General features: G+C 34.6%; 2 protein-coding genes across 2 annotated transcripts; both read right to left on the bottom strand.

The window, feature by feature from the left end:
- Positions 1-1,110: 1,110 nt before the first annotated feature.
- LOC103873543 (pentatricopeptide repeat-containing protein At3g48250, chloroplastic) lies at positions 1,111-5,118 on the bottom strand. Its single transcript, XM_009151953.3, has one exon. The coding sequence runs from the start codon at positions 3,200-3,202 to the stop codon at positions 1,385-1,387; it is 1,818 nt and encodes a 605-aa protein (XP_009150201.1). The 5' UTR covers positions 3,203-5,118; the 3' UTR covers positions 1,111-1,384.
- A 4,340-nt stretch (positions 5,119-9,458) lies between these two features.
- On the bottom strand, positions 9,459-14,443 carry LOC103873542 (probable serine/threonine-protein kinase WNK3). The gene is made up of 9 exons (XM_009151952.3): positions 12,765-14,443; positions 12,636-12,673; positions 12,313-12,540; positions 12,011-12,234; positions 11,634-11,791; positions 11,379-11,544; positions 11,048-11,176; positions 10,370-10,972; positions 9,459-9,551 (listed from the first exon to the last, which is right to left on the bottom strand). Exons 1-8 carry the CDS (start codon positions 12,831-12,833, stop codon positions 10,434-10,436), a joined length of 1,551 nt encoding a protein of 516 aa, XP_009150200.1. The 5' UTR covers positions 12,834-14,443; the 3' UTR covers positions 9,459-9,551; positions 10,370-10,433.
- Between the last annotated feature and the right edge of the window lie 2,657 nt (positions 14,444-17,100).

Genomic DNA, 17,100 nt, shown 5'->3' on the forward strand with positions numbered 1-17,100 from the left:
CAAAAAACGTTCATCAAACTATGTACTTATTATTGTGTTAAAAGTTTTAAAACATTTATATATTAGAAATAGTTTAGAAAATATTTTTATATAAATATTTTTGTTTGACTAATATTTAATTATAAATTGTTTTATATCTTAATTTTTTAACTTTATAATAAAAATATCATTTTCAGATAGTAACACAATATATATAAGAATTCTCTTAATTTTTAAATATATTTTCACAATTTTATTATATTATTTTGTAATTTAATTATTTAATATAACATATAAATTTAACATTATTAAAATAAAATTGATATTTCATTATATATAAAATTTATTACGGGTTTTATGAAAATTAATAAATACTCAGTTAAAAACTAATAATAAATCAATGACATATATAAAAGCTTAAAACCGAATAAAATATGACAAATAAGAAAATACGAATTTTAATATAAGACATAGATTTATATATTATTAAATCAAAATTTGTTTTTAATTTTATAAAATTCATTCGAATATATTTTTAAATTAATAAATTAGTGATTCAGCTAAAAATTATTAATAATTCAGTGACTAAACTAAAACCTAATAAAAACATGACAAATAAGCAAAATTGACTAAAATCATGGAAAACATGACAAATAAGCAAAATCAAAATAATTATTTATCTTATTACATATTTTATAGTTATATTATTTAAATTAATTAATTATGGAGTCAACTAAAAATTATTAATAAATTAAAGATTCAGTTTAAACCTAATTAAAACATGACAAATAAGCAAAATTAACTAAAATCATGAAAATCATGACAAATAAGCTAAATCAATTCATAAATAATAGTATAGATTGCAGTTTTATGAAAAAAAAATTCAAAATTATAATGTATGAAATTAATTATCAACAATTGTAAATAAAAAGTGTTAATTATAAAATAATTAAAAATTTTAAAAATATTTTTTTAGAATAAAAAGTCAGAGAATGCATTAGAGAAACTTATATCTCTATTATAGAAGTTATTTGTTATCCTCAATAGAGATGGAAGAAAATATAGCTACCATCGAAATTGCTCTCTAGTACTTAGCAATTGTCCTGACTCAATCGAAGAATAAACTACGGGGATTCAATAACGTCACACATCTTCGAAATGTTTTGCCAAAAACACATCGATGGTGAAACGAGAAAAAAAGACAATCAGTCAAGAGGCCATAAATCCATATTCAGCACTTCTATTACAAATGGTGTGAAATAAATTATGAAAATAACTGCATTTAAGGTGAAAAAAAAAAGAAGTTCCATAACTTGTGGAAGCTACATCTTCATAATAACTCTAGGAATGGGCATAACTCGAGAATAAAAAGAATATTACCCCAGAGAGGGTTTGAGGTTTTACTTCAAGCTGCGCCAAAGAGTGCAGTGATTTTAGGGTGTGTTTTAAAGTGATGGGGAGATATGAAGACAAGGTTTTTCGCATCAGCGAGTCTTCCTTCTCGGTAGAAAGCTTCAACAAGATGAAAATAGGCTGCAAAGGAAGGCGAATCCTTTGAGCTTAGCACATCCAAGAACTTCTTAGCATCTTCCAAAGTCCCAAACTTTGCAAGGTATCCATCAAAAGGCTCTGCATACGCAGGGTAATTTTGCTTCTTCATCAACTCTAGAAGATCCAGCGCCTCATCGCCCTTCTTGATTTCGAGCAGCTTGTCTATAAGAGCCTTGTAAGTGGTTTGCCAAGGCTTTACATTGGCATTTCTCACCATCTCCATTAGGAATTTGCAAGCTCCCTCGATCCTGTTTTGGCTGAGAAACCCACCTACCAAGACATCAAGCAGATCAGAGTCGATATCAAACCCTTTCTCTAGCATATTCGCAAAACAGGCAAAGGCCTTATCAACTTCGTTGTTCTTGCAGTGCCCTTGGATGAGAATAGTCCATGTTTTTATGTCCGGAAAGCATCCTTGCGCTTCCATTTGATCTACAACTCCACGCGCTTCTTCTAACCTGTTAGCTTTACAAAGACCAAACACGAGCTGGCTGTAAGTGATGTTATCCGGCTCATAACCCGCATCTCTCATAGCCTTCATGATTTCTTCAGCTTCTTCAAACCTCGCTACACTAGTTAACGACCTGTGGATTCCATCGTACACAGCCTTCGAGAGAGACTTCCCAGTTGATTCATACTTGCTCGAAACCCGAAACACCAAATCCAAATCTGGACTGGGACCAGCCGATAAGGACCTCAAAAGAAGACTACAATCTTGAACAGATGGCTTGAAAGGACCGTCCATCATAAACTCGTAAAGCTTAACAGCCTCCACCATCATTCTAGACTTCTGAAACTGTCTCGAAACCTTTATATAAGTGTCAAGATCAACCTCATGCCCTCCGGTGGTCTTCATCTCATCGACAACACTCCAAAACTCCGCGACCGAGCTAGGCCTAGCCAAAACCCTCAAGGCTGCGTTATACGTAACGGTGCTGTGTCTATAACCAGAAGAAGTACCACCACCAACCCCAACCCAATGAAAAAACGCCAAAGCTTTCAAAGGATGCTCCCTCAGCTCCTTCAACACCCTGATAACAAAATTATCCGAGAGAGGGAGCTTCATCTCCTGCAGCTCCCTCTCAACCTCACAACTCCAATCACCTTTCGAAACAGCAGCGGAAACACTAGCGGCAACATCAGAAACGGCGTTCTCCTTAAGCATTCTCTCATAGAAATGAGCCAAAGCAGCAGCGTCGGCCTTGGAGTTGTTGTCCTCCTCCTTATTAAGCAAACTATAAAGAGTCTTGTAAGTTTCCTCGTCCATATAAAACCCTCCTTGCTTCATATCAGAAAGAGTCATCCAAAACCGTTTCATGGATCTCTGCTGCACCAAGACCCTCAGCATCGTGCTGTAAAGGGGAGAGCTTGGAGTAAGACCTGATTCTCTGATGACCCAATGGAGAAAGGAGTAAGCTTTCTCCGGGTGCTTATCTAGTTTCCTAAGCAGGTAGATTGCAGTCTCGTGGGTTAAAGACGTATCTGGATTCTTCAATCCTTCCTCTACTTTCTTGGACCAAGCGTTTTCGAGTACTAACTGAAGCATAGACTCTGGTCTCGAAGAAAAGGAGCGGACTTGCCATGGGAATTGAATGGAAGACGAACCCACCTGAGCTGAGATCTTTGAGTAAGCGTTTCGGAGAGAAGACAGAACTGCTTTTGACCTGTACATGGCTGCTGCTGCTGTCTGATAGAATAGAAGAAGCGCAAAAGGAAGACCAAAGTCACGAAACTGTGATATTAGGGTTTAAGCGAAAATGCAACTTCTTGCGAATTGGGGGTGGGTGGGTGGGTGTGGGTTTAACAGCCTCATAAACGCTGCGTTTTCCCAGAGGATATGTGGAATTTTAGGCCTCCGTTTCTGAAACCGAAATACCCGAATTGCATACTCGGTTCAGCCAGTAAACATATCTGAATAGACTTTGTAGAGTGGTATAAAATGTATGGACCCAAACCAACCCTCCAAAACCCCCATTATATATTAATCGAGAAGTGACTTCTGAGCTGACGTATTGCTCATATGTGAAATTTTAAGAAATTATTATAATTTGATTGGTTGATTATTTTTACTCCCTCCATTTCCGAAAGTAAGATATTTTAGATTTTTTACTTGCTCCACAAAGATAGATTTGCTATATGTCTAAAGTATTTTTTTATATTTTTAAAAAACATTAAATGAAAATATTTGAATTTATCAAATTTCATTCGTGAAAATTTATTGGAAAGTGTATAATAAAGTAAAAAAAATTAAATTATCAACATTTACTGAATTCCCAATAAGCGTGAACACTTTAGAAAATTTTATTTTCGGGTACATAGAGAGTATTAAATATTTATTATATTTATTTTAATCAAATCTAAAAATAAAAGGAAACTCTAGAACCAATTAATACAAGCTACCAAAAAACACAAGTAATATCAGAAATAATAATTTATGGTAACTAATTGCATAATTATAGAAAGAATATATAATGTTTCATCAATTTTTTTTATTTTTATAAATTATTTACTTTTAGTTATTTAAAATATTTTAATAACTTTTTATCGAAATAAATATAATGGTTGTATATTCTTATATAAAGAATTAGATTTGTATATGAGGCATTATTACAAATTTTATGTCTTTTAAAACCCACACAAGATTTATAAATAATTTATAAAGATTTTGGAATTATTTACAAACTTTTTTAAATTCTGGCCTACAAAATCACTTTATTATAGTTTCTAAATTATTTATGAGACTTTTATCAAATCTATGTATATAAATCTTGAGCACATTTCGTTTAAATAAAAAATGGTAAATGCTTCTAGATCTAATTATAACTGTATAAATGTATATTTATAATGATTTATATCATATAGAATTAATTCACACTTATATATTAATTAAGAAATCACTTTAGTAACTTCTGCTAACGTGTCGCTCATAGGTGAAGTTTCAAGAAATTGCAATAATTTGATTGGTTGATGATATTTTATTAAATATTTATTTTAATCAAATCTAAAAATAAAAGAAAACTCTATAACTAATTAATACAAGTTACCAAAAACACAAGTAATATTACAAATAATAATTTTTCGTAACTAATTGCATAATTATAGAAATAATACATAATGTTTCATCAATTTTTTTATAAATTATTTACTTATAGTTATTTAAAATATTTTTATTTTTTTATAGAAATAAATATAATGGTTGTATATTCTTATATAAAGAATTAGATTTGTATATATAGAATTATTAGAAATTTTATGTTTTAGAAAACCCACATGGGATTTATAAATAATTTATAAAGATTTTGAAATTATTTATAAATAATAATAATAATTATGGCCTACAAAATCATTTTATCAGAGTTTCTAAATCATTTAATTTATTTATATAAATCTTGAGCACACCTCGTTTAGATGCAAAATGGTAAATGCTTTCTAGATATAATTATAATTGTATAAATGTATATTTATAATGATTTATAAATCATATAGAATTATTTCACACTTCTTATTTTATCTATTAAAATAGAAATAATTTAAGTGACTTATGGTTATTTTGTTTTAAAAAACAAGTCATTTAAATCATATAAAATTATAACACACTATTTATTTAGGGATTTTTGCCAAAACTAACCCACAACTTGATTTTAACCCCAAACCTATACCCAAACTTGAATCAAATGCAAAACTAACCTAAAAGCCTAGTGAAATTACAGCTCAGCCCCTTGTGACCAAACAAAAAAACAGAAGCTATTTTTACGAATATAGCCCCAGTAAATCATCTGAGTCGTCTGAGATGTTGGAAGTCGTCTCGACGACTGAATTGTAAGTCGTCTGGTACCAGTTTATTTTAAAAATAATTTATAAATCTTGTAAAAAAATATTTTGATGCGTGAAAAATAAAATTCAAGTAATTATAAACAGTTTTTAAGTGATATAAATTAAGATATGATAAAATTGATTTGTTTTGAAGATAGATGAGTGGAAGTAGTGAATCATGATATTCTTTGGTTAAGGAGTTTGGCAAACATATGTTGTAGTATTGTATGTATTGTTAGGGTTAGATTTGGGAAAACTAAAATGTTTTTTTCAAAAATTAGTTTTCACCTATATGTGTTTATTTCTGTGTATAGTAAACACTTTTCAAGTTTGATTTGATTTTATGAAGTGTTTAATTAGATAATTAAGTTTAGGGGTTATGTTTAGGGTGTAGACGACTTATATTTCAGTCGTCTGTTGAATAATTTACTCGGACGACGTATATTTCAGTCGTCCACATCGTATCGAACCTTTAATTTTACCAATGTACGTTTTAACCTAACCGGATCATTTACCGGACATATAAAAGCTAGTTTAGGGGTTATGTTTAGAGTCTAGACGACTTACATTTCAGTCGTCTGGTGAAGAAATTAAAATAGACGACTTACATGTAAGTCGTCCAAATATTCCCGCCTAAAATTTTTTTTAAAAATTATTTTAAAGTAAATATTTTTTAAAACAGACAACCTCCCTCTAATCTCTTTGACTTGAAAACACCAAACTTTATATGAATTTTTCAGTTTTGTCTCATGTATTTCTTACTAATCTATCTCTTTTGCAGGTTTTTAATCAAATGGTACTCATCTTCCACTAATTTAAAGGTAGATCTATTATTTTTAGATATGTATTTTTGTGTGTTCTGTAAAGGTAGATTTATCTAATATTCCACTCATTTTTTCTGTTTTTAAGCCATTTGAACGTTTTTGGATATGCAGGTTTTTCAGATCTGGATTTAATATGCAGGTTTTTCAGATCTGGAAGACTTCTGGGACGATTTACCTGTTAGTCGTCTGGAAGTCGTCTGGAAGTCATCTGGACTTCTTGGAGGTCTTCTGACAAAGTCGTCTAGACTTCCTAGAAGTCGTCTGGACTTCCTAAAAGTCGTCTGGACTTCCTGTAAAGTCGTCTGGAAGTCGTCTGGACTTCCTAAAAGTCTTCTGACAAAGTCTTCTGAACTTTCTGGAAGTCGTCTGGACTTCTTAAAAGTCGTCTAGACTTCCTGGAAGTCTTCTGACAAAGTTTTCTTCCATATCAAGTGGAGTCCAAGCTTGTCTTTGTATAGGAATGATCTATAATAGTTTTGTTTGTAGTCTGTTTTGTGAATTGCATGTCTACTCTTTTAGTTGTGAATTTTTTGTAAAATCAGTAATAATGTTTTCCAAGATGTATTAAATGTGCTAACAATGTGTTTACACATTTACAAATCAATGAAATAATAGACTTCAGTAGCCTTTTTCTTATCTTTGGATCTCTCATATGCAATAATAAACTCCAATGGCCTTTTTCTCATCTTAATAAACAAGAATGTTGGTAGCTTCATATTGATACAACATTTTAAGAAGCATTTTAACCCTTTTTCCAACTCATAACAATAGTCATCATTATTGTTTATAACAATAATTCTTAAAAGATGAGAACAAACAATAGTAACTAGTCAAAGCATATCATATTTTTTATAAGTTTGCGTTGAAAAACTTAGTCAAATTTAGTAAAACTAAGGGAGAGAAATATTTTGTAAATATGAGTTTTAGGACGACGCGGACGACTTCAATCTAAGTATTCCAGATGACTAAAATATAAGTCGTCTGGTCAACGCAGATGTTATTTTTGCAATTGACTTTGAAATCTGTTATTTTGGACGACTGAAAAATAAGTCGTCTACTATTGTTTGGTTAAAAAAAAACTCCAAAAAAGCTAGACGACTTACATTTCAGTCGTCATAGGTTAGTTTTGCATTTGACTGGATTATTTCAGAAGTTTGACTTTCCTAGACGACTTACATTTCAGTCGTCTAGTGAAAATTAAAATAATAATATTTTTTTAAAAGTAGACGACTTACAGTTAAGTCGTCATAGGTTAGTTTTGCAATTGAAAAAAAAAACTTCAAGATTTAATTATATACAGACGACTTATAATTCAGTCGTCCACGAGATGACTTACATGTAAGTCGTCCAGGATTTACGAGGTTTGACCAGAATCTCGGAAAAAAAAATCCTAGACGACTTACAAGTAAGTCGTCTCGTGGACGACTGAATTATAAGTCGTCTGTGTATAATTAAATCTTGAAGTTTTTTTGTTCAATTGCAAAACTAACCTATGACTACTTAATTGTAAGTCGTTTACTTTTAAAAAAATATTATTATTTTAATTTTCGCCAGACGACTGAAATGTAAGTCGTCTGGGGAAGTCAAACTTCTGAAATTATCCAGTCAAATGCAAAACTAACCTATGACGACTGAAATGTAAGTAGTCTAGGTTCTTTGGAGATTTTTTTGAAACCAAACAAAAACAGATGACTTAACTTTCAGTCGTCTCAGGTTACAGATTTCAAAGTCAATTGCAAAAATAACCTATGCGTTGACCAGACGACTTCCAGGTAAGTCGTCTACAGCCAGACGACTTCCCAAGTAAGTCGTCTGACGAACAGATCTGGAAAAAAACTCGATGTCATACCTTAAATTGGTGAGATAAGTTCCTTAGCATACATAAGGCTTCTCCAAGCACACAGAATCACAAACGAAAGTGACTTACCCAGAATCGTTAGCTTCTATGACTCTATGAACCATAAAAATTTTAGAATCAAAATCTTGAGTTTTTTTAGCTCATTGTGGAGAGAAAGTGAGAGATATGTTGTCTTTAGTTTACAAGAATGAAAAAAGAAGAAGGGTAAATCGATTTTGGGAGCATTAAGAGCTTCAAATTGGTTGTTCATGGTGGTTGTGGTATTGATGACAATGACAATCTTATAATTACTTGAAGATGATGAGGGTAAGAGAGTAAAAATGTCATTTTCGAAAAGAAAAAAAAATTGATGGCATTTTCGTAAATTATATGAACTTGTGGGGTGAATAGGAGAAAACCAATTTTCAAAAAAAAAAGGAGGTTAGTTTTGTGTTTGACTTTAAGTTGTAGGTCAATTCTGCAAAAACCTCATTTATTTATATATTAAAATATAATTTATTTAAGTGATTTTTTGTTACATATACGTTCAGAAGTGAAATCTTACAATTTCAATAGTTGATATTTTATATTTTTATTTAATTTTTTCAATGCTAAAATAAAAACTAGTTTTACGATAAATTATCTGGGATTTTTAGATTTAAATATTGTTTAATATCTTTTAAAAGTAGATACTGAAATTTTTGATTATCAAACTTTTAAATCTTAAAATTTTAATATTTCTAATTATTATTCAACAATTATAACATTATAAATATTAATTTTACTTTTGTATAATATTATCATCCGCGAAGTCGCGGGCAAACACCTAGTATTATATAAACAGAATACTATTGTCATCCACCATTTTATAGTGATCTCCACGTTCCCAATTGTTCAAGAACATTGATATTGACAACTTTCATATCAATAAGTACACTTTCCTTTTATTGGAATTGTACTTATTTCTCAGGGCATAAACTTTCTTCCCAAGGTTATTTTTTGTCTTTTTTTTCGCGGTATAAACTTGCTTCTCAAATTTATCTCACGCCAGCTCAGCATCTTGCATCCACATGGTCTTCACCACTCTGCATGCCTCCAGGTGCATTCACTGACACACACACTACTTCATCAACTATTTCAATGACTACGTTAAGACACAAACTCTCAAGGGAAGATTATCTCTCTCCACCTACAGCATTTTGCATCTACATGGTCTCTACAAGTTTATATGTTTTTTTGTATTAACGCCTAATGCATCCAGTATCAGTAACTTTGTCGCCTACTTAGTCGCCTAGTTAGTAAATGATGACTATTGACATCTGGACTTGCATCTTCATGTACTCTCTTATTCATAATGAAGTTTGGGATGATAGTCTCCCACAGAGCATACCGGTTAAAGACCCGAAATTCGTTAACCTGTGGTGTGTTTTTATGTTTATTGTTAACGAGCGAAGTAATAAGGATCTAACCCTAACTAAAATGACAGTTTTTCTTGCACGATAATAGTCACAATTCCATAGTTTGCACCAAACACATTTTAATTATGGGCAATTATCAATAATAGCACATTTTGAAGTTTATGTCTCAAAAATAGCACTAGAAAAAGAAAGTCACAAAAATGACATTCATTAAAGGGTAAAATATCCCTAATACCCTTGGTTTAAAATTAAATAAACAAACAAAAATAAATAAAAATAATTAAAATAAAAATAAAAAAAAAAAGAAAAAATAATTTTTCTTTATAGTTTCAGATTATATGTTTTCAGATTCGAAATTTTTATAATTTTTTTTTGAAATTTTTTTTTTCGAAATTTTTTTTATTTTTTTTTTCAAATTTTCTTTTTATAATTTAAAAATACTTTTTGAAACTGTTTTTAAAATTTTTATTTTTTATTTTAGTATTTATTTTTTATAAAATTTTAAACCCTAATTCCAAAACTTCACCCCTTAACTCTAAACTCTAAGGTTTGGATTAATTAACCCAAGGGTATAAGTGTATATTTACCTCTTTAATGAAACCTATTTTTGTGACTTTGAGCCTTGAGTGCTACTTTGGGAACAAAAACTTGGTTTAGTGCTATCTTAGTCTTTTTCTCTTTAATTATTGTGTAGTACTCCCTCCATTTTTTTATATATGACGTTTTAGAGAAATTTTTTTGTTCTAAATTATTTGACGTTTTCTATTTTCTATGTAAAATTTATTACTAATTAATGTTAGATGGCTAATGATATTATAGTTTCTATTTTATTATTGGTTAAATTATGGTTAGGTAAACAATTAATGATGTTTTTGTTTAGAAATTAAATGTTTCTTAATCTATGTGCACAATCCTAAAGCGTCAATCGTCATATATAAAAAAACAGAGGGAGTATAACATAATATTACAAACCAAATAGATAGAGATGTACTCATGTTGTAACAAACGAATTTAACACAGTAAGCTGTCAGAATCCATGGCTTGCAATCTGAGCAAAGCCTCTTCGCAGATCTCAGGAGGAAACTCTTTCAAAAACTCACAAACAACACGTTCTTGATCTCGATGCATCTTTTCAATCTCCTCTCTCTGTTTCCTCAATAAAGACTCAAGTTTCTCAACTACAATCCCAACTTCTTTATCATTGATGCGTCCTTTCGATGGCGACGAAAGCTTAGAATTAGAACGTTGAGCGAACGGTGAACGTGAATCTCCAGCTTTAGGAGACGACCAGACTTTTCTCCCTGAGGGAAATCTATCTAAACGCAGCGAATCAGGAGAAGATAAACATCTTTGCATGGTTGAATAATCTCCGTTAAGACCAGAAGGGATCCAATCGGGAATGTGTGAATGTATCTCTGCGTCAATCATTTTAGCGATCGTCGAGATGTCTTGATCATCGGTTAGGTCTAGTTCCTCGACCATTTCGATGGCTACTGAGAAAGATGTGTCCGTCTCTATGTTAAATGGGAAGTGTATATTACGGATTTGACCTGTATTAACATGTTACTATTATTATTATTATTATTGTCAAAAGAAAGATTCAATGATGAACAAAAGATTGAAACCTTTGGAATCGGTGATACGTAGTTTTAGGAAGATTGTGTTGAGGTCTTTACGTTGACCTTCTACGGTTAATAAACCTACCGCAGAATCTGAGGGTTTATCTTCAATTTTTCTTCCATTGCATCCGTTTTCTGTATAGAAATCATATATATAGTATATATATAAACCGAACTATTGGTTTAAAGATAGAAGTACTAGGAGATCTACAAGATCGACCTAGATGGCTAGATCCAACAGCCAAGATAAAAGAAATCATCAAAAATATTTAGAAGATATATCAAGGTTATGGTTACCTTTGTAAGATGCGACACAGAAGATATATTAAGTGATTACCTTTGTAAGATGTGACACTTTCGGTCTTTTCCTTGTAGCATTTCAGAAAAGGATCATCAAGTAGTTCCTTGGCTGACAAGCGTTCTGAGACCTTTGCGATACACTTCTCTATGAATGTTTTCACTTGCGGATCAGTAACTTTTGCAAGTGAGGCTGGTTTGATTCCCTAACAAGCATCAATAAAATGGACCGACTAAATAAATATAAGTCACATAGATTGATGTTGGGTTAGGTTTGGAGAGAAAGATCACTTACCGATGTAACTTTCTTATAAATCTGAGCTGCATTTGTACATTCGACATACGGGTACTCAAAAGTTACAAGCTCAAGCAAACACATTCCAAAGGCGTATATATCGACAAGTACATTGTAGTCCTCTTCATAGAGTTCAGGCGCCATAAATTCAGGAGTACCTTAACAATTTCAAACACATACGATTTTAGTTTTGATTGGTGACATGAGTTGCACTTTATTAAGTTTGTATAATTTAAAAATGTTACCAATCATGAATTAGTTATACTTTTTTTGAGTTTATGTTTAAGTTATAATGTATTATACTTGTTACCAATCGAAGCCATAGTTTCACAAAAGTAACTTTGAAATCTAAGAATGAACAAGCTTAGAGGACTCACCAATGACGCTATGAGCTGAGCGAGCACGATGCAGAATGGCTGCAAGCCCGAGATCTCCAATTTTAACCTCACCTTGGTTACCATTGATCAATATGTTATCGCATTTAAGATCTCTATGGATCACAGGAGGATCATGACTATGAAGATAAACAAGCCCTTCTAGAATCTGCCTTGACCATTTCTTTAGTGCTCTTAGATCAACACACTTGTGCTTCTTCCGGTACCTAAAATGTCGAGAATTCGAACTGATTAAAATTATATCAGAAACATAATCAAATATTTGAGAGAAAAGAGAATCAAACTGTCTAAGATTTCCGGAAGTGAAGACTTCGGTGATGAGATTGATGGTCATGTGTTGGTGATCGATCCAAGAAGTGTAGAATTTGATGATGCTTTTGTGTTTAAGGGTTTTGAGTAAGTGAACTTCAGAGTAAAGACGATCTAAATCCTCTGAGCTACAGAGTTTATCGTCTAGCTTAACTTGGTTCCAAGCCACTTCGATTCCTTCCAGTTGATCAAATGCTCTGTATCTGAAGAATTGCACTGATGAAAGAAAAAACATTTTTGTAACTGCGTTTTTGTTGAAAAGTTCATGCAAGAACAGAGATCTGTTAGAAAAGGATACACGTGTTTGAAAGCTCCTTTGCCTAGAACTTCATTATACTGTAAAGTGAGAAACAAGAAAGATTATAAAGGAATATTAATGGAAAAACAAAATGGTTAGAAAAGGAAAACAAAACAAAGAAGAACAGACTCGTCCATAACGACCAGTGGGATCAATCTCTACGAACTCTTCCTCGGAGTTTTCCTCGTTTTGTCTCATTCTTGAGGGTTAATAACAGCTGATTTCTTGAGAGAAGAGAAAAATTGGTCAAAGAAAAAAACGCACCTCTTTGGGAACATATTTAAAAGCACATTCTCATTATTGTTAATACTATTATTAAGCATTATTTAGCTGTTTTTGAGTATTAATTGGTTACGTAGATGTTAATTGACTTTTCTGCCATTCAAACCAAGCTTAAGCTTTTTCCAGCTACTCGTATTTAATGCTGTAGACACTGAGATCCACTGGACAAGACCACGTGGAAGAGGTGTGGGTTGTTGCTTTTTTCCCGCCCATGGATGTTTTTCTGTTAATTTTCTTGTCTTGCCTATTTATTGTCATGTGATTTTATTAATTTAGCCAATTATTTTGGTTTCTCGGTCAACTTCAAGGTGTTTCTCTTACGGGAATCAAGAAGAACTCCTTATGAATAGCAAAGTTTCCCTTTTCTTCTTCCGTAAGTCACAGTCTTGTTGCTGACTATAAAAAACTACCCTAAACTGAAAAATAAGAAGTTAAAATGGGTTCCGCAATTACAAAAGTGAGGTTAGATTTTCTCTAGTAAAGTTCTCTTATTCTCTTTTAAGAGTCTTTTTTCAAGTGTTCTTCCACATTTCTGTTAACACCATATCGAGGTTTTTTATACATATTCTTGATTGGAAGAAGCCACCAGTTCAGGGATATATTATACACAAGCACGCTCTGCAGATATGGTCATATGCTTATCTATCATCTGGATTTGGTCTGAAATTTTGTTAACATGATGTGAAAGTCTGATTTCGAATTTACCAGCTAGAGAACACCAATACTTAACAATATTCGGAGTAAACTAATCACTCAAGTTAAGCTTGCTTTTGGGACCACATCAAAGCAAACGGCTAATAAGGCAATAGGGACGAGGAAGCATGCACCTAGAAGCCATAGCTAATAGCACTGCTATAAGTAGACACTACTGGCATATGGAGAGATATAAGATAGAAACCATAAGATTGTAATGATAACTTATATGGATCAATTTATGTGGATCAATTTATGTCTCTTAGGTACTATGTAGAGCTTAGTGTGGCAGATAAAACTGATGAAGTTGTTTTCTTTGGGATTCAATGGGGGAGATGACAAAAATAACTAATATTAGAGCTCTTGAGGCTGGGCATCTTCTGGTGAGACTGAACATTGAAACATGTTTTTATCAAACATATGACTTCCACTATTTACATAATCCAGAATGGCAGTCTCAATTTGAACTGATAGGCTGCAGGTGTTGAGAACCATGTAGACAGCCAGCTTCCTTTGTTCATTGCCGCCCTTGAGGGAAAGACTTGTTGGGGAAAAGGGGGGAACGAGGCGCAGCAGAATGTAATGGCCGATCATGTTCCCTGACCTTGTGTGAACCTGTGAGGAAAATACTTTGACATGGCAGTATATAGTATAAGCAGAAACTAAATGAGACAAGCACTTTTAACGTTGGAAAACCTCCTCGATGTGAGAAGGAAAAACCAACGGGACCATGGTCCACTCAAAAATCCACTATATAAATGGGTATGAGTACAACCACGTCCTTCCTGTTCAACACCCTGAACAGAATAGAGACTCTAGCTACAAAAAGCTATCTCCACGTCCTCCGATGTCGATCTCTGGAGCATGTCCCAGGGAGAAAACGAACCTCTCTGCGATTTCATAAAACGGTTTAAGATTGTCATCGCTAGAGTTAGCAGAATAAGCGACAAAATAGCAGTCGACGCACTCCGTCAGATGCTCTAGTACAAGTCAAAGTTCAGTAAGTGGATAACTTTGGATAAGCCGCAGACGATTCAGGACACGCTCCATAAAACCGTGGACTACATAATCATCGAAGAAGAGACGAAAATCTTGTCGCAAAAACAGAGGCTGACAAAAACATCATCGAAGGATCCCAAGTCAAATCAGAAACCTAAAAGGAGAAACCCTCGTAACGAGAAAAACGTCCATCACGGGGAAGAAGAGACCCAGGGAGCGCATAACTACGCCATCACCTCTAGACCCGAGCAAAACCGGACGAAAACTAATACATGGACCCGAAATCAAAAATACGACGGAACGCCTTCTGCGACTTTCACCAGGCCCGCGGCCACTCGACCGTAAACTGCAAGGTTCTCGGTGCCAGGCTGGCTGCAAAGCTGCTCGCGGGAGAACTCATCGAAGTATCTAGCGTAAAAGATCTCGTCCGCGATTTAGACCGCCCTCCGAGAAAAGATAAGGCCCCTCAAATGGAGAACTCTCTCCAAGGGAACCAATCGGGAGAAAAGCGCGGAAGAAGGAAGGACGGAAAGGGCAACGACAATAGTCGCCGCAGAGTCAATATGATCATCGGAAGATTGTAGTACTGCAGCGATACCATCTCTGCCATCAAAGCTTATGAGCGCAAGGCTGAGACGAGTGCAAATTTGCTAACCTGGTACGCGCTTGGCGACTTCCCGAAATGAGCGATCACTTTCGACGAAGAAGAGGCCAGCGGGATCGATTAGCCCCACTGCGATCCCCTCGTGATCGATCTCTTGATAAGGGATCTCGAGGTCAGATTTCTCATCGACACAGGTAGCACGGTCAACGTCATCTTCCGCGATACTCTAAAAAGGATGACGTTGAGCTAGGAGAAGTCGTACCGTCTCCCAAACCACTAACCGATTTCGAGGGCACGAGATCTATGACTCTCCGATCGATCCCGTTGCGGTGAAAGAAGTCATGAAGATTGTCGATTTCGCAGTCGTTGACCACCCGGCCATCTACAACGTCATCATGGGCACACCTTGGCTAAACGCCATGAAAGCAGTCCTATCGACTTATCATTTAGGCATCAAATTCCCGACTCATAACGGAATCGCCGCAATCTGGGGATCCCAGACACAGTCGAGACGCTGTTTCCTGGCCGAACACAAGCTACGGAAAATCACGACCATCGCAATGGTAAAGCCTAAATGGGCAAAGCTAACTCAGACATCAACTGAAAACACTTCGGAAAAAGACAGTCCAGAATCATCGACTCAGGAAATAATTAGTTTCGGAGCCCAGCGTTTCAACCCAACTGGAGGAGAAGAACCCAGTAACAGACGTCAGTCCTGCGACTAAGGCGACCGACGCAAACGCGATAGCCGAGTAGACACACTCGCACAAACCACAGAACTACGAGATGGCTTGATCCGTGAAAGGGTACGTAGGTAGCTTGTCGAAGGACTCTTGCCACTCCCGTGCGAGTCGCAAGGCGTTGCAGATGACCTCATCGGGATTGAGTGGTCTGTTCTAAAAAGTAGATTTCTTACAACCAAATACACCAACAAACCCAAGAGAAGATATTAACCGAGATACCCATAGGAGGGAGACAAGACCACGTCAAGGATGAAACCAACATCTGATCAAAGGTGGTCGTCGTCTGAATACTGATAGGTCTCGTGGTAGGTAGGATGTTCCAGATTCATTTTGAGTAGTTGCAGTGCAGAAAGAGATGGTCGGCTGATTCTGGAGCTCCACATCGCGTACACGTAACTGGGTGTGTTAAAATTCATCTCCTCTATAAAGCTTCTTCTATAGGTAAGGCATCTTGCACTATTTTCCAGAGGAAGACTTGAATTTTTGGGGCAGTCTTGACAGACCAAATGTTTCTGATCCAATTGAAGCTTTGAAGTCTGTCTTGGGAATTGATGAGGTTTTGTGGTTGTCTATTTTCCTCTTGTTCTTGTTGTTTGACTGTTTCGTAATATCCAGACTTGGTTGAGTAGGTTCCTGAGCTGTTCAGAGGCCATACAAACTTGTCTGTAACACCAAGCTGACTTGGTCTCATGCAGAAAATATGTTCTGCGTACGCAGGTAGCAAGCGATGGATATTCTGCTTTTCCCACTCTCCTGACCCTCGTAGCAAAAGATCAGAAACATAGATATCGAGATCATCTTCCCTTGCAGGACCTATTGGTCGTACTAGCGTCTTAGCTCTGATCCACGCTTCTTGCCATACTCTGGTGGAGTTTCTATTGCCTATAGCCTTGCCCAAACTAGGTGCAATTAGGTCTCGTCCATGGAGGAGCCCTTGCCATCCATGGGAACATGCTGTTGTCGGCTTAGCCGTAAGGAAAGAAGCCTTATGACAATATTTACCCTGTAAGACTCAAGATAAGAGACAATCCGGTTTGGTAAGGACACGCCATGATTGTTTAGCAAGGAGTGCTTTGTTGAAGAGCTAAATTTCAGCGAATCCCAGCCCTCCAATTTTTTTTCGGTTTTGAGAGCTTAGTCCATG

Source organism: Brassica rapa, chromosome A06 (assembly GCF_000309985.2).
Source record: "Brassica rapa cultivar Chiifu-401-42 chromosome A06, CAAS_Brap_v3.01, whole genome shotgun sequence".
NCBI lineage: Eukaryota > Viridiplantae > Streptophyta > Magnoliopsida > Brassicales > Brassicaceae > Brassica > Brassica rapa.

Coding starts and splice junctions, on each gene's coding strand:
- LOC103873543 (XM_009151953.3), bottom strand. CDS start 3,202: ATGTACAGGTCAAAAGCAGTTCTGTCTTCTCTCCGAAACGCTTACTCA.
- LOC103873542 (XM_009151952.3), bottom strand. CDS start 12,833: ATGAGACAAAACGAGGAAAACTCCGAGGAAGAGTTCGTAGAGATTGAT. Junction 12,541..12,635: donor AAAGGAGCTTTCAAACACGT/GTATCCTTTTCT, acceptor GCAATTCTTCAG/ATACAGAGCATTTGATCAAC. Junction 12,235..12,312: donor ACTTCCGGAAATCTTAGACA/GTTTGATTCTCT, acceptor TCGACATTTTAG/GTACCGGAAGAAGCACAAGT.